The sequence below is a fragment of the Anomalospiza imberbis genome, chromosome 13 (assembly GCF_031753505.1).
Source record: "Anomalospiza imberbis isolate Cuckoo-Finch-1a 21T00152 chromosome 13, ASM3175350v1, whole genome shotgun sequence".
Classification (NCBI taxonomy): domain Eukaryota; kingdom Metazoa; phylum Chordata; class Aves; order Passeriformes; family Viduidae; genus Anomalospiza; species Anomalospiza imberbis.
In genome coordinates this window covers 15,161,032-15,181,227 of record NC_089693.1, presented here as the reverse complement: position 1 = coordinate 15,181,227, position 20,196 = coordinate 15,161,032, and the positions used below count along the sequence as shown (strand labels likewise).

The following is a 20,196-nucleotide window of genomic DNA, read 5'->3' as shown; positions in this document are numbered from 1 at the left end:
GAAATGCCTTCATTTTCCCAATGCACTCACTCTTGTGCACACTGCATGTCTGATTACACCCTTACACAATACTTGGTGCACACTGCTGAAAAGCAATTATCTTTTATCTCTGCAGAGCTTCCAACATCCTGCTGAGACATGTCCATTATAAAACGTTTCTCCATTCTAACAGAAGTGCTGTAAATCCTCCTGAGGCCCCGCAGCCCTTAGAGACACTTCCCAAACCACCTCTTAACCATCATTACTTTTCATAGGTTAGGGATAAGCATTATTTCAAGCCTGAGAAGAATCATTACAATAATTTTATGGGTAGTGATTATCTTCAGCAAGACAAGTGGTTCTGAGAAACAATGATAATTTGTAGTTTTGTCTGTCAAGTCAAATTGTACTGAAATTCTTAAAACAATTACTTTTGTTGACTTGAAGAACAATCCATCTTCCTTAGGCCTTAGAAAATTGTTCAACTAATGCTAAACTAGTGCCAAGCTGTTTACATAAAGAGCGTGGCTGCCTATATAAATTATTAAAATTGTGAATTGTCTTGTACCACATTATTTTGTTCCAATTAAGATGGAATTTGGTGGATGCTTTTAGCTGTTCAGAGTGAGGGTCAGGGACAGTCAGGATACATCCTCAACTAGTTTGGTTAGTACAACTATTACGTTTCTGGTTGTTTCTAGTTTGAGCAATTGATAAAACCTGGAAAAAGTCTCCAAACTGACCAGTGACCCCAGCCAGAAGCAGATTTCAGGTGTGCCCTTTCTATTTCTTTAAGAACAGTTCATCCCAACAACAGCAAAATACGTAAAGAAATAACATAATTTTCCAACAGCGTGAAAAGAAATGTAAAACAGTAGCATAGCTCTTCATTCTTGTTTTACAGTAGCAACCCTGCTGTATTTGCTCAGGCAACGCTTCCATTGAAGCAAGTGTCTTGAACAGCTACTCTGCTTCCCTTCGACTGCGGAGGGCATATCCGGTCTGGGCCCATAGGAAGTGCTTCTGTAGCTCTTGTCTTTCTCAAGCTGTCAAGGAGAGGGCAGATGCAGTATTTGCAGGAGAGCAGCAGGCATGGAGAACTGCTTTGTTTGTCCTTGCTCTGTGCAGGAAACAATGATGGACCACGCACTGCGCACCATCTCCTACATCGCCGACATCGGGAACATCGTGGTGCTGATGGCGCGGCGCCGCATGCCCAGATCCGCCTCCCAGGACTGCATTGAAACCACTCCTGGGGCCCAGGAGGGCAAGAAGCAGTACAAAATGATCTGCCACGTCTTTGAATCAGAGGATGTAAGTAAATGGAATCTATTTATTTAAACAACATAGGTCATGGAGAGAGCTCTGAAGTCAGTGGCCATTCATGGGCAAAATTAACCTGTAGGATATCAAATTGATCAGTCCTTCTGGATTATATCCTTTAGTCCAGTGGGTTGGCACAAAATGACACATACGTGCCTCCAGGCATTTGGAATGAGGTGGAACCATTCTAGACCTCTTCTTAACTGAAGCCAAGTCGCTTCTACTGCCGTGGCAGGGCTGTACAAGGCTGCCTTCTACCCAGTCCTGCTTCCCTGAGGGTACTGACCTGTACTTGTATATACTCTCAAACATGCCCCTTGATCCTTTGTGTTTAGGACCACATTCAGCTGTTTATTTTTCAGTTCTTTTTTCTCATCCCTAGCAAAGATTACGAATTAGAATTTTTATATAGAACCACAGAGTTCTGTCCATCTCTGCTGTACATCCTGTTTCACTGTTGTGAAAAGTGCTGATGTGCTATCCATACCTCTTGTGACAAAAGAAGATAACCTTGCTTTACTGCTGTTGTATATCCAGGTTTGGGATTGTAGTGAATTAGGTACTTCTGTCTGAAGTGGCAGAGAAAGTACCTCAACCTAAAAAATTTATGGAAAAATATACCAAGCCAGTTAAACAGAAAAAGCAAAATTTGTTGTCAGTTTCTAATTTGACAGTAAGAGGCAGTACTAAGTATGTGTCATCATTGTTATTATAGGAATGGTTATAGATATAATTTCTAGGTATATATATTTAGATATAATACCAATTAAAAAATAATGGAGTTCTTTGGGTCAGACAGTCATAACTCAGAGGTTGCATATAATTTGAACTAAGCAATCCATTTTCATTATTTTAAAGCAACTAAGCCTGTGAAGGAGAAATGGCACTGTCTAAAGGTTAGACTGCTAGACTAGGGTTGTTCTGAGACCCAGTTAGCTCAGCTCTGTCACAGTTTTGCTTGGGTGACCTTTTCAAGTAACTTAATTACATTATCTCTAAGTTGTGTATAATGCTTTCACAGACATTCATAAGACCTCAGAGATTGAGATGAAATTAAGATGTAACAACTGGCTGTTACTGGCAGCAATAGAATAGAGCATGACACCTGGAGATGTTTGCTTTGGGAATGTAGAATGAAGGCAAAAGCACAGGATGAACTACAGAGAAAGCAGGAGCAATGAAGATCAGAAGGACTCAGCAATGAGTGATGGACTTTAACAATGGAATGATATGAAAATGTCCTGAGTGACTTCTGTACTACCATACTGCCCAGGGCAGTGGTCACAGCACCAAGCCTGACCCAGCTCAAGAAGCGTTTGGACAATGCTCTCAGGCACACAGGGTGGAATTCTGGGGATGTCCTGTGCAGGGCCAGGAGTTGGACTTGATGATCCTGATGAGTCCCTTCCAACTCAGCATATTTTGTGTTTCTGTACAAACCTCTTGCTATAGAGCGAAGACTTGAAAATACGCTTTAAAATATGAAGAAACAATTTGTGACTGATACCCTTGATTTTCTAAAGCCATTTCCAGTCAAGCAGATTGGTGCTTTTGTGCACAGCAGCACAAATGAAATAAGGAAACAACCTCTTCGCATCAAAGAAAACACTTGATCAGTAGATTGTAAGAAGATAGATTTATAATGTCCAGAAAACCTCATGCATTTGAAATGCATTTAAAATGTACTGACTGTCAAAGAAGCTATGTTGCATTTCCAGAATACAGCTTTGATTAGTAATATTTTTAGTATTACTTTGATTAGTAATATTTTTAAGGCAATTTTTAAGGTGCAATTAATGTCTCCTATCATCAGGAGTTACTCATATGCCCCAATGACCCCACAAGTGATGACCCATGAATATACAGAACTCAACATGGCATTCTCCTATGAGCTGCAGTAAGGTCAGAGTAGAGAAAAACACAATTCAAATGTAGGAAAAATGACTACACATTCCTTTTACCGATCTCTGTTTCTCTGTGTTCCCTTGCCATCTAGTGGAATGTGCACATAAGTGCTCAAAAATTTAAGAAAGACAGGGGCTTTTGAATGGGTGTTCCCAACATTAGCAAGCTTTAATGGTGGCTCTGGCTGCATTCCTGAAACGATCCCTGACACTGCTAGTCAAGGTGTTAATGGGAAGAGCTGTCCTAGATGTCCTGTTCCTGGTTTGCTGGGAACGTGGGACAGGCATCGTGGCAGTAATAGGGGAGCAGGTGGCTCTGCTGAAGCAGTGTTTTCAGTCCTGGAAAACCAGGGTGGGGGAGCAGCAGGTGACACCACAACCAGAATCATCAGGGCACACATGTCTGAGCAGGCATGTGCCAGCAGAGCATCCCTCCTCTCCTCCCCCCTGCAGACAGCCTGTGTTCAGAGGCAGGGCTCGTGGCACTCTTCACCAGCTCTGCTCCATGCTGGGCTGGAGCCAGGACTCCCAGTGCTCACTGGAACAGGTACATGAGCAGCATATGGCTGCTTGCTACTGCAACGTACTGAGGAGGGGAGAGCAGCAGGGGATTTCAATGGAGTTTGCAATTTGATTTTGGATGTAATGGGCTCTTTTTGTACAACAGACCTTAAAGTGGCTTTATATCCACGCTAATGCAGAAACTTTGCAGGATCCTTATTTTGATTCTGTCTTAAAATCTAATCTCTTTCCTGGTTTCTTGTGGTTTCATTGGTAAACTGTTAATCTGTCCTTTCCCTGAGCTGCTTTTTTCTACATTTTAGGCACAGCTCATAGCTCAGTCAATTGGTCAGGCTTTCAGTGTGGCTTACCAAGAGTTTTTAAGAGCCAATGGAATTAACCCAGAGGATCTCAGTCAGAAAGAATACAGTGACATCATCAATACCCAAGAGATGTACAATGATGATCTCATACACTTCTCCAATTCAGAAAACTGCAAAGAGGTAAACTAGTTTTGGATTTTCATTTCAGATTGATCCGTTTTTTTCAGAGTAATGTAGTTCTCAGAAATACTTTTTGGCATTTATAAGGATGATGTTACAATTTCAACATGTGTCCTTTGTCGGTCCTGTGTACTAAAACCAGCTTTATGGGTTATTAGGATTTCTTGTTTTCATGTTCAGGGTCTTTCTGTTTCCATTGATCAGAACAGTAATAAAGTACATCTACATCTGAGCTAGATAAGCGCTGTGCTATTCACAGTACACAGTGTAAGGTGATTTTATGTTTCACCTAGGTACTGACGCAGAAAGAGCTGACAGAGTTGTGGTTTTCTGCAATAGATAACCTCAGCAGAAGTCAGCTGGCCATCAGCATTCTCTGTCCTTCCACATTTGAGAGAAAGTAATTCCCTGTATTTGTTTCAAGAGCGTGTTCTCTACTTAAACTTTTGCTCCACTTCATAGGTGTTAGCTGTGCTGTGGTTTCTGCCAGTTCAGGAGAAGGGATCATTTATGTTACATCAGGGATCTTACATGAACATGCTAGGCACGAGTATATTCAGTAATTAACAATATTAATAATAATAATAATAATGTTAATAATAGTGAAGAGATCCTTGCCTGAAAAGAAGGACAGACAAGCCCTGAGATCAAGAGACAAGCTGAGCAGCACTGGCAGGAGTTGAGCTGAACAAAGCCTGGGTTGCAGGCACTGCCTTAGCCACAAAATGTTAGAGCCTCCCCCTCTGGTTGTCAGGTTCCATGGACAGAAAGTTCCTCAGCGTTCATTCCCTTGGCATCCAGTTCCACCACTTCCTACAGAGTTAACCATGTGTTAGTGTTTTGCTTATTAAACCCCTATGACCTTCAAGAAACACGTGGAGGATGCCCCTGAAAACAAGCAGCTGTGTTCCAGTTAACATTCAAAGTCATGCTACCACCTAATGGCAAAGAGCAGAATTTGGTTCTGGATTTATAGATGTTATTTGGGAACAAGTGAGATACTCATGCTCCAAGTCAGAAAAATCAAAGCAAAAAAAAAAATGTTTTTCCTTTTTAATTGCAGCTCCAGCTAGAAAAACAGAAGGGAGAAATTCTTGGAGTAGTGATTGTGGAATCTGGATGGGGATCCATTCTACCCACCGTTATCCTGGCCAACATGATGAATGGAGGCCCTGCAGCACGTTCAGGAAAACTGAGCATTGGAGACCAAATTATGTCCATTAATGGTACCAGTTTAGTTGGTCTACCTCTAGCAACATGCCAAGGGATCATAAAGGTACCCAAACTTACAAGTCTGTGCTGTAGATTGTAGGCCAACAGAGGTGTAATCTTCTGACGAGTGATCCTGTAGATTTCCAGCAGATACAATTTTTCATATCACTGCAAAAAAAAAAAAACCCAACCCAGTAATCTGTCATTAACAAAAAGCAGAATTAGAGATTCAGGAATGATAATGCACAGAAATTTAGTGCTGGAGAACATGACTGCAGTTTTGTTACTGGGCTGTAACAAATGAGGCCAGGTCTGTAAAACTTGCCTAAATTAAGTTACTCAGTTTTCAAAGTTTTAAGCTTCCTCATGGCCTCCAGCATAAAATATGAAGATTAAAATCTCCTAATCATTTTTGGGTTCCATGCAGATAAAATGGATGCAGGCTGGAAGACTTCAGGACAGATCAAGTGAGCAAATGAAGAATCTGCAGACACGATGGAATCCCAGAATGCATTGTCTTTAGTCATTGAGACTAAATCTGATGCCTGTGCAGATTTACCAAGAGCAGCAGAAGCAGGAGATTAATGAGCCAGATGCTGGGAAAGAGCAAGCAGTAGTCAGTTTTGGTTTCTATTGGAAGATTTGTTTAAATTTCTGTAGTAATTAAAAGCAAAATTTTAATGTTTTGTTGAGCCAAATATCTTGGGAAATAAATAAGAGGAATGTATCTCTAAGTTAACAATCAATTTCTGTTAACTCTCACTGGTCTTTCTCAGATCAGCTGCTTAACACTCTCGTAATTAGGAAATCACAGATGAGGGCACAGCAAGATTCATTTCAGAAATACTGACTTATGGAATATCTTACAGGGACTCAAGAATCAGACACAAGTCAAACTGAACATTGTCAGCTGTCCTCCTGTTACTACTGTCCTCATAAAACGGCCAGACTTAAAATACCAGCTGGGCTTCAGTGTACAGAATGGAATTGTAAGTTTCCGTGTCCATTGATTGTTTTGGGGTTTTTCCCTTTACTTTTTGTTTTTTCTTTTTCAAACACATATGGAAGTCCTGAAAGAATCTTGCATGACCTCACTTCTTCACACTTCTTCTTCTGTTTATTAAAACCTTACAGTCTCTGAGTAATATAATGCAAATGGATGACACTGGGAGAAATTCTTGAAGGATTTTCCTACATAATAGAGCAACAAGATTTACAGCCCTGTTTATTTGGTGCAATAGCCTCATCATGTAAAAGTGTCAGTGCCAGAGTTGCAAGGAAAAGTTATGTTGAAAAAGGTTTTTACAATTATAGCACTTTAATCTTAGATCTGATTCTGTTTCTCTTTTTAAAATTTCATTACACACTCACTAAGACTTTTCATTTTTCTTCTGCTGTGCATCATTTATGTGGATCACATGGTAGTAGGCATGGGAATATAACTGTGACCTCCTGTTATTAAAACTGAACTCTTAAAAAAGCTAACCTCTCGTTACAAATTGTATAGGTTGTGGCCTAGGTACCCCTTCTCTTTGTGCTGCAGCTTTCCTGTAATAGCGGCAGCAAAGAGGAGAACAAATGTGGCAGTGAACACTTACCCCAGGCAGCTCAGGGTCCTCCTCTCTCAGTTCTTTCCCAAGCCATTCTCTGACACCTTTCCAAAGCAAGCTCCCCACACAACTAACTCAGGTAGTCACTGGCCCTTCTGGGGGCTGACACTAGCATTAGAGATTGGCCATAGTGCAGGACCATCACCAGTTCCTCTTCCTCCAGTCTAGGAAAAAAATAATCAGGCTGCTCACAGAGAAAACCACATCACAAAGGCTGTGGGCTCTGCCCCTGTTCTGTGAAATGCATCGATTGAAGTTGCCAGATCTCTGTTTACCAGCCTTTGAGAGCTGGGAGAGTAGCGAGTAACGGTAAGATGTGGTTCAAGAGCCTTCTTGCACTTCAGCAAACAGATGGCTCAGGAGTGGGTTTGCAGCTCTCCTGGCTGTCTCCCAGTTACTACTCCACCCAAGTTTAAAATGTTCCCACCGAAGATGACATATAAAGGACACTGCTGCACACCCTGGTCCAGCTGGATGTGCTCTAAAGTGGTTCCTACCCCCCGATCTGGTTTCACCTGATCTCACAGAGGGTGCCCTCTTTGAGGCACTGATCTCATTCCTGATTGCTTGCCTTTGTAAATTTTCTATGTTCCACTGGTGCTATGACCAAACAAGGGAATACATTTAAGGACCTGTAAGCATCACTGTAGTGTGATTATCAAGTTTTCAGGAGCCCATTCATAGCTTTGGTGGAGGTGGGATCAGGGCTGGGCAAAAGTATCAGGACAGGGAGTCTGTGTGACAATCTATTCAACTTGTCCCTGCTAATCTCTTACAATGACTGGAGCCTCAGTTTAGTAAATTCTGCAGGCTCTGCTTGTTTTCTGTTACAGTGTGCTCCCTCCATCTTCTGGCCATTTGTCACCACACTGGCAGATCATCATTCCTTCCAGTTAAATGAACAACATTCAAATGACATCAAATGTAAAGTTCACTAAATTCAGCAAAAAAATCCTTTTCATATAGGAAAAAAAAAAGTCCTGCAGTGCATTTCATTTATGAAAAGTCTGTTTGAATATGAAAGCCAGTGAACAAAAAGATGAGAGTAACATCTTTTCTTAGGCTTCTATGGAGACAAACCTCTGGGCCTGTAAAATCCTTTCCTCTGAAAAACGCTTTCAACATTTGAAAATATAACTGCAAAATATTTCTCTCTGGTAGTTTGACACTGTACTCTTTAAAAGCAGTTTTGTAATTGCCAGCAATTGTTACAAATTATGATCAGAACCAGAAGTAATGTTGTTATTCTTTGTTGGCTCAGCATTAGCACGGCAAAGAAATAAATGGCTTGTCAGAACAGATAGAATTAAATGCCTCTTTCTGGTAGGCCATTACCTCATTATCCATGCAGCTGGGACTTATTTCTGTGCCTCCTCTGACAGCAGCTTTGCAGTGGCTCCTTTTCACCCTGCCTATCTCATCTGTGCAGGATGCAGAGCCATTCTAGTGGGAATAGCCCATAAACACACAGAACAGCTTCTGGCCACAGAAGCCCCACGTGAGCTGGCCTTGCCCGCGCAGGGTGTCAGGCAGATGCAGACACTGCACTGCTGCAGCTGAAAAAAGCATGTTGTGCACACACACGTAACAACTATGAGTGTTGTGTGATGGGGAGGTGAGCACTAGATGACCTATCAGCCACCTTCTGAGTCATTATACTGCAGTTCTTTTAAAATGATGTTATTTAAATACAAGTGGTCTTTATGTATCACACTATTGTTTTCTAGATTTGGTCCTTGTATATCACATTTCTTTTTCTTGATTGTGAAAAGAATCTGTGTATTACCAGTTACATTTTCACTGCTGATAAAACACCACTTCTCAGTCTAGGTCTCACTTTCTCTGAGAACTCTATCTACTCTGTCCCTAGCCTAGCACAAGCGATCTAAAAATACAGTAAACCTTTACAGAACATTTTATTCTCTCTTCCCTGCCTTTGTTTACTGCCATTTAAACTGGCAAAAATGTACAGGGTTTCAACAGTGTAATGTAAAGGTGAGATGAGGAGAAATCTGGTTTTAATAGGTTATGATTAAGGCACTTACACAGAATAAAGTTTGGCACTATTTTATCCTTAATGCTTTGCTTCTCTATGGACAGTTGCAATAAGACTGATTGTGAAGCTACTGAAGTTTCATATCTGATATGCTGCAGCTTGTCTAAGGCATTGCCAACCTGTCACAGCTGAGTGGATTGAATCAGTGTGGTTTACACCTTTTTTCTTCTTTTTTTCCCCTTCAGTTTACAGAGTCAATAGAATATAGACTCTTGCTTACAAGAAGCAGATGTGTCTTGCTTTATCTAATATTATAGCTGTTGCCATGTTCAACAAATACAACATGTTAAAGAGTTCTGGCTGTATAAAACCATATTTACTGAGAGGTACTGCTCAGTTTAAACTCGCCAGCTTCAGCTGTCATTGCTCCACTGGCTGGAGACAAAACTCTTAGGGCTGCTTTGAGTCAACCTTTGCAAATACAAGAGTCACTAAATGGCTGCTGTAAATGCAGAATATTCTTTTCTCTGTGTGCTCTGTCGCTGGCTTAGCAGGGTCTGGGAGCCTGGGCAGAGCCACTCTGTGTCTGCTTCTCTTTCTACCTCATTAAAACACTTAATGCTCACAAAAGGAAGCTGCCTGCCTCCCCTGGAGAGGGATTCCTGAATGAAGAGACCACTTTCTATGTCTGGGGCTGTTAGAAAGAAAAAACTCGCTGATGGTATTAAAAGTGCTAAAAGTGCTTTGAGAGCCACGCAGTGAAAAGGGCTCTGGATAGATGTGCAAGCCATTATCTTTGCCTTTATGCCAGTGGGGTGATGGATCATATTTCCATTTGCTCCAAAAGCTTTTATTTCAGCTGTACTGTCTATTTTCTTTTACACCACAGAAAATATATTTACAGGGTTTCTTTTGGAACAAGCTGCTTTTTGTCCTTTCTGATTACTGCTCCCCAACAGCAAGGAGCAAACTTACTCTAACAGTGAGTTGAATTGAGAAGCTTTCTGTAAAAGAGATCAGTGTAGTACAGCTTATCTTGTGAGCTGTGTGATTAGAAGGTAACTACCTGCAAAACAATTCATTGTACGTGACTGAAATTCAAGACACAATTCTGTGAAGTGATAGTGCTTCTTTCCATTGAAGCCCACCAGAAATACTTTAAGGACTACAGGAGGTAACTCAGCCACTGGAGAGAGCATGGTGGAAGATAAATCTCACTGCAGGAGGAATGTGTTGGGGTTTTTGTTTTTTTTTTTTTTTTTCCTGAAGGCTGAGAAAGGCCTTTTATAAGCAAAGAATAACACTATATTCTCACTCCTCATATAAAACAGCCTGAACTTCAAGTGAGAAGGGATTTCTTTTCTTTATAGCATTGTTATTTTTGGAGAGGAGTTTAAAGAAAGCTGCTAGTGCCACTAGTGCCATACAGGAAAATATTCCAGTCAACCATAAACAATGTTTTACCTTCAACAGGTTCCAGACTGGCCATCTCCCCACATACTGTGCTTGTGAATTAGATAACAAACTCACTGGGGCACAAGCCACATCTTATCATACTTGTATTCAGCTCTGAACAAATGATCAGATTGCAGCAAATAACGATTCTTGGCATATCATTCTAACCATTGACATTAACTGCAGAAACAGGCATTAGCTGATGCTCCAGCACTCATTTGTTTTCCTCCAAGAATTGGTTTTCCTCAGTAAACAAAAGGTAAATCCCAATGCTGCTTAGTTCCAGTGATTTGAGCAGTACATTATCTGCCTTGTGTGATTCATGGATTTAGTAATTTGAAATAATTTACCAGCAATTTCTATCTAATGCACAGCAGTCTAGTCTGCCAGGGAGGCTCCCCTTGCAGCATAGATACTGTTGCTAAGGAGGAAACATTCACAACCCCACACCGGATTGAGATTTCTCTTTCAGCCTGGACTCTATGCGTGTTGCAACCTCAGAACGCTTTAGATAGCAATGTCTGCTGGGACTGTGTCTGCTGACTGCAGTTCTTGTAGAATTATTACCCTATTGTAGGGGTCGTAACATTCAGAACTCGAGCCTAGTTCTCTACTGGAACCTCAGCTGCCAGTTAAAGAAGAATGGCCTAACTTGCCTCCTTCATCCTGAGCTCCCCGTGGCCAGCAGCACTGAGCAATGTGGAGGGAAGCTGTGAGCCTGGAGAGCAGAGCTCCCTCCTCTCCTGCAGGGGCACAGGAGGTTGTGTCCCAACAGTGGATAAATAAATCTCTTTCCCCTGTCCCCACTTCTGCCTTGCTACTACTTGTATCACTGGGAAGGGTATTTTTATGTTCCCAGTCGGAGCCTGAAAATGAAAATTATAATAGGCAGAAATCTCAGAAAAAAACTCCCTCTAACAAACCACTAAATGAGCATTTAAAAACTTGTTGATTAATACTTTCAAAAAGCATCTTCTGGAATCCTTACAGTGTCACCACTCATTATTATGCATTAAATCCTAGCGAGTGCTGCATTGTGGTATTTCTAAACTTCACTAAACATTGCTTTCTCTTGGCAGATTTGCAGCTTGATGCGAGGCGGAATAGCAGAGAGGGGAGGGGTAAGAGTGGGACATCGGATTATCGAGATCAACGGGCAGAGCGTCGTGGCTACTGCTCATGAGAAGATAGTACAAGCATTGTCTAATTCAGTGGGAGAGGTAAGGGAACAAAGTCTTTATCAAGGAAGTAAAATAGTTGAAAAAAATGTATGTTTCAGCTGAAAAGAGTACCAACACAGCATTAAAATCACCAAATCAGTAAACTGAGTTTGGCACTAATAAGAAACAATTAACAGGATTTTTTTAACAACTAATGATGCACATTCACTGCATTTTTCCATTCATTTTTAAGAGTTCCTGGCATAATTCTGTACCTTCAACCTACTGTCTGAATTAAATCAAGTGATTAAAGGAAGAAATCACTCAGGGGTGTTGGCTGTGAAGATGTCATGGCTCATCACAACAGCATCTGCCATAGAAATGAATTGCTGTGTCTGAGAGAGGCAAACTGATATACATTTTAATAATTTAATTTCCAACTTACCTTGGAAATAAGACACCTCTCTCCAGTACTTCTAGAGAGATCAGCAATGAATAAGCAAGATTGTCCAATTTTTCAAAATCCCTCGTGAATTTAATGGTAGTCTAAATACAGAACCCTGGCCAGATCGCCCTCGAGAGTTCCTGACAAAAATTAAAGACAACTGGTTTCCTTCTGGAAAATTAGATCTGACAAACCATAACAGAGTATGTGCACTTTGTCAGGAGCAAAGCTGTAGATTCCAACAGCCCCTCCGTGCCTCTATGGTCCCCATTTACCGTGTAACTTCTCACTTAACGCAGGAATACAGCATGAAGTTTTTATTCTTCACAGCACGAAGAGAAGATATCAAGGCAGCTGGTGAGGGTCTGTATTATCAGTTAGTAAAGTTTCCCTTCCTTCCTCTTGTGTTGTCCAATAAGTACTTAGAGCTGTAAGCACAGTTCTGGTGGAGACCTGATTACCTGAGCCTTGGACTCCATTATTCAGTGAAATCCCTCTGGCACTGGGGACTGGAGTCCCAGGACTCCTTGAGGAAGGAATTCAAGTACATTAGCCATAGGAGAAACTGTTCCACCAACTCTTGATTGGCATTTAAACATCAGGTGGCGAAGTCCAAGTTTTGTGTTCTGAGGATCATACTGTAATTAGGTGAAAATATTAAATGACATTCCCACAGAGAAGGAAGACAGAATACAAATCTAAGCTCCATTAATACCAGAACACCAGAATGATTTTTTGGGGAGATCTGTTCTACTTCTTATTTAAGGTCTGAAAATTTTACTCTAATTGGAGTAGGTTGTATCAACAAAAAGTGTTTAGGAGGCTTTTAAAACTATATGATGTCACATCACGTAATTGTCATTAATAAATAATTAAAAACCAAAACCAAACAAAAACCCCAAACCACATGGAAAAAAAAAAAAAAAAAAAAAAAAAAAGCAAAGACAGCAAACCAGCATCCTAAAACCAGAGAACTTTGAACTAGAAACTCTAGTAAAAAATCTATAGAAGCCAGGACAAAAAATGCACTTTGACCACAGGGAGAGACAGATGGGGCCTTCTGGATTATTTGAAACTAGTACCAGCTCTATTAATGTCTGTGCAATCACTTGACAGATTCACATGAAGACTATGCCAGCTGCCATGTTCAGACTTCTAACAGGTCAAGAGACCCCCCTGTACATCTAACATCTTCCATCCAAGCTGAAGCTGTCTTAGCTGAAGAGAATTTTGTATTTTGTATGAATGAAAGGCTTGGAAGCTGACCTGAGGACTCCAGAACAAGGAACAGACAGGTGTCTCTGCCTTTTCTCTCCTTCCTTTCTATTTCTTTGACAAAAAGTGTTGAGAAGGATGGTCAAGGACAAAAATCACTGACAAAAATCTTTGTAAACATTTAAGTATTTTGAACATCTTCTAAACTCTTTTCTCATAGAACTTAAAACATATTTATTTGTAACCTTTATGTGGAGTGATGTATGTCTGTCTTGTTTGATAACACAGTGAATGTGAATATTTGATGAATGAGACTGCAGGAGATGGCAAAGAGAAGCAATTAGAGAAAGTTCTGGCTGCCTCAAGTTAAAAAAAATCCCAGTCCCATAAAGTGGTCCAATACTGATGACTTTGCATAATTTTAAAACTGGTGCTGAATCGATGGTATTTCAGTGGAAAGGAATGTGTGCAGTTCAAACTTTTAGACTCTACTGTAAAGAAAACCACTGTAGTACTTGATATTGTTATGACAAGTGTAACCTGTTTGGCAAGGTGTGAACATAAACATGTAACAAGTGTTTCATATGCTAAATAAAGAATAATTGCCACAAGATTAAAATCAAAATATTTATTTAGATACATATTTATTTTTAATGCTTGTGATTTTTATGATTTAACAGAGTTATTTCATGGATAACTTATTGCACAGGTTGTGTAATGTATGTGTTGGGCTGGGGTTTTTTTTCCTTTAATTTTTGCATATTACCTTTTTGTTCATATTAGCTCAAAATGGGAAAGCCATGCTTACCTGTTTCTGTCTTTTATAAAGCATTCTTATTCCTAAGGCAATGTGTTCTGAATGTAAATTGTTTTGACAAATAACCTAGCACCATCAGCAGTATTAGAATGTGTGTAGATAAAAAAACCTAGTAGTAAAGTTGTATTCCTTATGAGATAAATGTTAATTGGTGTAACTTTGTCTATTTTTTTTCTTTTGGCCAAGGCCTTGAAGAAAATACACTGTGACTTAAGAAGCCTTACCATGCAGTAACTAAAGAGCTTTAGATGACTGTACTTCAAGGAGTAGTGTGTTGCATGCAACTGACCTTAGGAAAGAATTAACCTATCACTAATAAATCTGAAATAAGAAAGGAAGCTTGCTTATTCTGTTTGTTGTGTAACTTTACATAGTAAAAAATTCCAAGTAGAAGATCATTTAATTCTTCATCTAAGTGCAGTTGCAAAGGTCACAGATTTTTTTAAAGGAAATATTCTCTTGAATTAGGAATTTGTGTATCATTATGATCTTGAGAGTAGAAGCTTTCAATTAGCATACCTTGTTGCCACTGGATGTCACTGTAACTTCACATCAATACAGAAGCATGCTCTAATTAAAATACATTAAAATGGATGAATCTGTAAAACTTAAACTACCCATCTTCAGCTACGTTCCTTTGTGACCTTTTCACAGGATGTCTGCCCAGCTCAGAGTGACACAAATGAAACCAGTATATGATTAAACCTCAAATGGAAACTAAGGCTACTGACAAGCACTGCTGCAAAAAACCCCTAAAATCCTGAAACATCAACCTGTGGTAGGTTCTTTATGAGAACCTTCTGTTTAAGGCTTTTCCAATTTCCTCTGAAAGAGCCAGGATGAAGCTTGCACTGGAAGACGTTGCTGGCAGACCTGTGTTTATGCTGGTAATGAAATCAGTGTCAGTATTTCCTTTTTGATATTTTTTTAAAGATCAATGTTAAATAAATCATAAACGCAGCAGAACCACAATAACATGTTTTAGTAATAAAATTGTCAAAACTATGAATTGGAGTAACAATTCTTTTTGAAAATACTCAAGGCTCTGCTAGATAAAAATTCCCCTAACTTCCTACCAGTTGGTGTTGGTAAAAAGTTTGTGAAAGATGCTTTTTGGAAATGCAGAATTTCAGTCTTCTTCCCTAATGCATCTTTTGGTCACATTGCAGAGGATTTAACATCAGTTCTTGGTGGCTCATGCTACTGCAGGACTGAACTGGTGAACATTCAGAACAGAGCAGGAATAAAACACATTGCAGCAAGTACTGGAGTTTAAAAGGGCAGCCCTGGAGGGGGGAGCGGTTTTAATTGGACAGATCAGTCAGTCTGGAATGAAAGACACTGGAAGAATGGATTAGAAACAGCACTGTATGTGTGTATAAATCACCTTTATGTTTGTATCCAAATCACTTGTTGAAAAGGCAAAGTCCAGAAATACTTTTTTATTAAAACACTGACGATAGTTAAAACACTTTGAGGTACATTAAATAAATACAACTTTTAAGTTGTACAGCCAGTCTCTGGTGGGTTTGCAATGGTTTTCAAGAAATGCTGGGCAGCATCAGTAGCATTTCTGTAAGTACAGTGAAATAAATGCATTTCTGGTTGGGAAAACACTTGTTATGACTTCACTAATAAATCAGTTAAAAGTTTGCAAAAATCAAGGCTGAAATTTACATTCAGAAAAACAGCTGTTCTCATCCTGCTGTGGGGAAAAAAGTGGAATTCCAAAGGAAGACACTTTTTCCTTTTAAAGTCATCCGCTAGTTGTATTTGTCCCAGTCCTGGTTTCTTCCACACCTCTCTGCTGCAATGACATACCTGTGGATACTCAAAGGATGGTTTCCCGGCACACTCCGATTAAACTGTGCGGCCGCTCCCGCTCCAGGGCGCGGCGGAGCCGGGGCCGGCGCGCCAGGGCCGCGGGGGAGCTCAGGGCGCCGCAGCTCTGCAGGTGCAGATCCTCCTGCAGCCGCTTCCTGCAGCTGCCCACGTTCTGCTGGGAACTCATAATCACCTGCGGAAAAAGGCAGGAGCGGAGAAGGAAAGAATGGGGACAAGAGGGTAAGAAAAGTTCTCATCTAAAAGGTTCAGTCTCTGAATAATACTTCATTTAAGCTGTCTAACACTGCAACTCTTCCAAAGGAGGTTCAGCCCTCCTGAACGCCTCCTACTTCTGTCCTTGCAGCTGGTCAGGGCTCAGGACTGGGCACCGGGAAAGCTCAGCCAGCCTGTCTGAACTGCAGTGTAAAATGCATTGCTGCCCATCAAATACAAATGATTTCTTACTAATGCCATGTAACTATAAAAGAGCTTCCGTAGGAATTGTCTGAAGAACTTAAACTGTAAAAACATTTAAATAAGGTATTTGTCTATGGAAACTGGACATCTTTAGAACATCAGTGGCCTACCTGGTCTATGATATTGGCACTGAAGATGGCTTCTTCCATGTGTCTCTCATCAGATTTAATGACTGACCGTATGCTGTTCACTACGTGACGCACTTCTGGAGGGAGATTACAGTTTGAATGTTCCAAAAATTTTGCCACTAAAATTTTTGTGTCTTTATAGGCCTTAAGGTCCACTAAGGAGTGTGGCCGCTCTTTTGAGACCATGTGAAAAGCCTTTGGCTTTAGGTGCAGATCAATTTTCCTCGTATCCCTCTGTTTTCCAGTTGGTAGAAAATTGCTCAAAGAATGCTGGCAAGCAGAGGCAGCCATATGAGAACCAGAGACAGGAACTAAAAAAGGGGGGGAAGAATATCTTTAAAGTAATAGTTTAAAAAAAGAAAAAGAGAAAAGAAAAAAAAAAGGCAAAACAAATATTGTCACAAAGTTTCTACTTTGTCATAAAATGTCTGTTTTGTTTGAAGAGTAGCAAAAACATGCAGTCAAGGAAACACTACAAAATGGGTAATTTTAACCAGGAGTAACTAGGAGTATCAGGAGTAAGACCTTCCCATGGCCAAGGAGGACTGCCCTGAGAATGAGTGGGTGGGTAACTGAAGTACTGCACAAACCAGACATTTTTGTTACCTCCACCTTCAAGGACTTCAGCTGACATTAATGAAAAGGAAACTCACCAGCTACTCTGTGTTACATGTAACTCAAAGTTTTAGGCCCAGCCCCTCACCCCAACTTTAAGACTAAAGTTCTGCCTATTTCTAGGTCTTGGAAATTATATGCAAGACAGATTAGTGAGAAATACAGAGAAAGCAAAAATGCTGATCTAAACAAGGGGACCTAATTCACAGCATTTATTTTCATTCAAGGCAGGTTCCATCAGCATTGTACACCATACATGTATGCTGTTAACTGGCTTTTCTACCCCAGATTTTTTAAAGCTCATTTCTCTCTCAGAAGCTTTTCATTATTTTTAATAGAAAATAAGGAAACCCATCTTCTGCTTTAGAAAACCAATTCTCACCTGTTTCTCCTGTAGCCGGAGATAATCCTGCATCTTGGCACTGCCTGCACACAGAAGTCCAGGCACAATTATCACCTTTAACCAAAGGCAGACAGAAAGAGCAAAGTCAACCCCTGCTGTCCTCTGCCCAAAGCAAGGAAAAATACACTGGAACCTTTTATTATCTCCTTTACAGAATGAAACTACTCAGAAGAATTACTGCTTGCAAGATGTCCATTCATGAAGAGAAGCTACTACACCCACAAATGCCTTATGAGTTGTTACACAAACAGGAAGACAGAGCTCATGTTTTATGGTTTCCTCTGTAATCCTAAATATTTCAGGCCTAAGTGCTGAAACTATGGCAAGCTCCCTATAGAGGCAGACCTCAGACCTTTTCTGTATTTCCTGGGTGGACAGAGTTTATATGGGAAAATGGGAAAATTAAGAAAAATTATTCCCTCTCATTTCTACAAAAGCAGCATTTTATTCAACATTTCTCCTCCTTTTAAAAATATGCTATCATCATTTTCAGTACAAATGTAATACACCATTGTTTAAATTAATGGGTAGGTGAGCAGGATGGTACCTGATGAGCCAATCAATAACAAGTGGTCATGAAGCATCTACAAACAGCTTTGGATGGCATCTAATGACAGTTTCTGGGATTCCAGCACAAGGATCAATGATGGTGAGATCACACTGTACAGTAACTACCACCGGCAGTCATTTCATTTGTCACAAGATGGAATAAACCCTCACATTTGGTTGTTAATCTGTTTCCAAAATTGAAAATGGTTCTGAACTTCTAGGTAGCGTAGGAAAGGTTTTCTTCCATATCTCCAGGGACAGTTTATAATGAAAAGCTGGCATAATCCTCTCTGGCAGAGTGAATAATTAAATGAAGGAAACAAATGTAAGATGCTAAAAACATAGCAAATCTGTAAGAAATTAAGAGAGACAGCTTCTATTCTGTCTTTAATTTGTTCTATTACGCTTAAGTACTGCAGCACATGAATCATGGCATGGTTATTAAGAGGAGACACTTCAGAGGTTCTGTCTTCCCATGCATTACTAAACAGCTTAATGTACTTGCAGCAAGTCAAAACTACACCACTGGACATGACCCTGAATTATCTGGAACACAAACACTACAATAATCACTCAGGCACTTAACTAATACAGCCACATAGTCTATCACAGCTGATTATGAATGAAGTTTATTGTAATAAATATCTTTGCTAGGAGTTGATTTTTTCTGCCTTTGCCATGACAAACTTTACAGGGAAAAGGCAGAAAAAACATGCAAACTGTTAACTTTTAAGTATTTTTTTTAAGGAGGGAACCATGTCTGACAGTGGTATGTGAACCCACCATTCTTATGTTGTTCAGGGAGTACACAGAGAGCACAAAGGCACCTATTAAACCAAACCTTCATTTATAATTTCTCCACTAGGAATGACAGGTATTAAAAAAAAAAAACAAGTTTACTTAAAAAGGTTTAATGGGAGAATTATTTGACTATACCATATAGACCCTATCGGGTCAAGATGTGCTTGAAGCAAATGAATTGCATTTTATTGGCCTAAAAGACTGGTTTGATTAGATCTCATTGCTGTTGTGTCACTGTCCTATTGCACATATGCACAACCCTAATTTCTGTTCCAAACTCTGGGCACTGCAATCACAATGCAATTCAAAATCCATTTCACAAAAATCTACACAGTCCATGTCAAGGTTGTGCTTCTAAACCTCTTCACACTGGCTTGGAGGTGAGGCAAAAGATAAATTAGTAATTTTTTCCTATAGTAGAAAGGCAGTGTCTTCAGAAAAACCCAAGCCCCAGGTACAATCTGATCACTATATTTTTATTTTTGAGAACATAGCTAAAGCTCCTCCAGCCTCAGTTCTCCAAAATCCACAGTTATTAACAATGTGTACTACTAACACGTGTAGTTACAGCTCTGTCTTTCATAAAGTCAAGTCCACTTGATCAGTTCTTTTACTCCAAGACAATTTTTAAAAGTAGGTGTATGTTACTGAAAAAAACCCAAAGCACTTTTTCTTGTGTGTTGGTTGAGGGAGCTCAGTTGGTTCCCTTTATCTTTGCCTATTATTCAATCCAGTAGGTATATTTGAAAATTCTGCAGTAAATATCATCAGTCAGTCATGAAAAATCCAGATCAAATGCCTTTTGAAACTTACGAAGACTGTAAAAAACTTCAGCTGTTTGTCACAGTTTAGGAAAAATACGCTTCAGGGCTGCTACAAACAGCCAGAATGTGTTACTAGAATTGGGCTCCTTCTAAACTATGTTTGATTTTCAAATCAGGTTCAATAAAAAGTAGAGGAAGGGGATGCAATGTAAACCTTCACAGAGCAAAATACTGCAAACCAGTTTGCCAAACATATGTATGAAGAAATACATCTAGGCTTAACTAGAGACTCAAGTCAATCCTTCCCTTAAGGATTTCGTTAGGAAGCGTCTCCTGTAGGCAGCAAGGTAGGTCAGCACCCAGCCCCTCTGAGTCACTGCTCTTGCTCCCCCTCCCCTGTGTGTCAGTATCTCTAGAACTTTCTCTTCCTCTTTACTCCAGTCTCTGCTAAGCCCAGTTACATCTCAGTAATGTCCAACTCATGTCCCTCCATGCCACTTTTCCAGAGGAGATGA

General features: G+C 40.1%; 2 protein-coding genes and 1 long non-coding RNA gene across 11 annotated transcripts in view; 1 reads left to right on the top strand and 2 right to left on the bottom strand.

Annotated features, from left to right (window-relative positions):
• Positions 1-15,125, top strand: part of APBA2 (amyloid beta precursor protein binding family A member 2) — an 87,854-nt gene extending 72,729 nt beyond the window's left edge. For 2 of the 3 annotated variants that reach the window (XM_068204146.1, XM_068204145.1), the window contains 6 exons: positions 1,108-1,293; positions 4,031-4,210; positions 5,274-5,486; positions 6,292-6,411; positions 11,563-11,703; positions 13,205-14,458. In XM_068204146.1, the coding sequence (XP_068060247.1) occupies positions 1,108-1,293; positions 4,031-4,210; positions 5,274-5,486; positions 6,292-6,411; positions 11,563-11,703; positions 13,205-13,276 (912 nt within the window). In that variant the 3' untranslated portion in view covers positions 13,277-14,458. Of the gene's footprint in view, positions 1-1,107; positions 1,294-4,030; positions 4,211-5,273; positions 5,487-6,291; positions 6,412-11,562; positions 11,704-13,204; positions 14,459-14,774 lie in introns of those variants that run through there. The other variant, XR_011003838.1, reaches the window with a different exon arrangement.
• On the bottom strand, positions 1,287-7,188 carry LOC137482026 (uncharacterized). The gene is made up of 3 exons (XR_011003839.1): positions 7,021-7,188; positions 5,501-5,590; positions 1,287-1,898 (listed from the first exon to the last, which is right to left on the bottom strand). It is a non-coding gene; the product is annotated as an uncharacterized lncRNA (long non-coding RNA).
• The window catches only part of ENTREP2 (endosomal transmembrane epsin interactor 2), a 92,364-nt gene continuing 86,084 nt past the window's right edge, over positions 13,917-20,196 (bottom strand). For 6 of the 7 annotated variants that reach the window (XM_068204147.1, XM_068204151.1, XM_068204149.1 and 3 more), the window contains 3 exons: positions 17,547-17,621; positions 16,532-16,860; positions 13,917-16,137 (listed from right to left, as the gene is read on the bottom strand). In XM_068204147.1, the coding sequence (XP_068060248.1) occupies positions 15,952-16,137; positions 16,532-16,860; positions 17,547-17,621 (590 nt within the window). In that variant the 3' untranslated portion in view covers positions 13,917-15,951. The remainder of the gene's footprint in view (positions 16,138-16,531; positions 16,861-17,546; positions 17,622-20,196) is intronic. The other variant, XM_068204154.1, reaches the window with a different exon arrangement.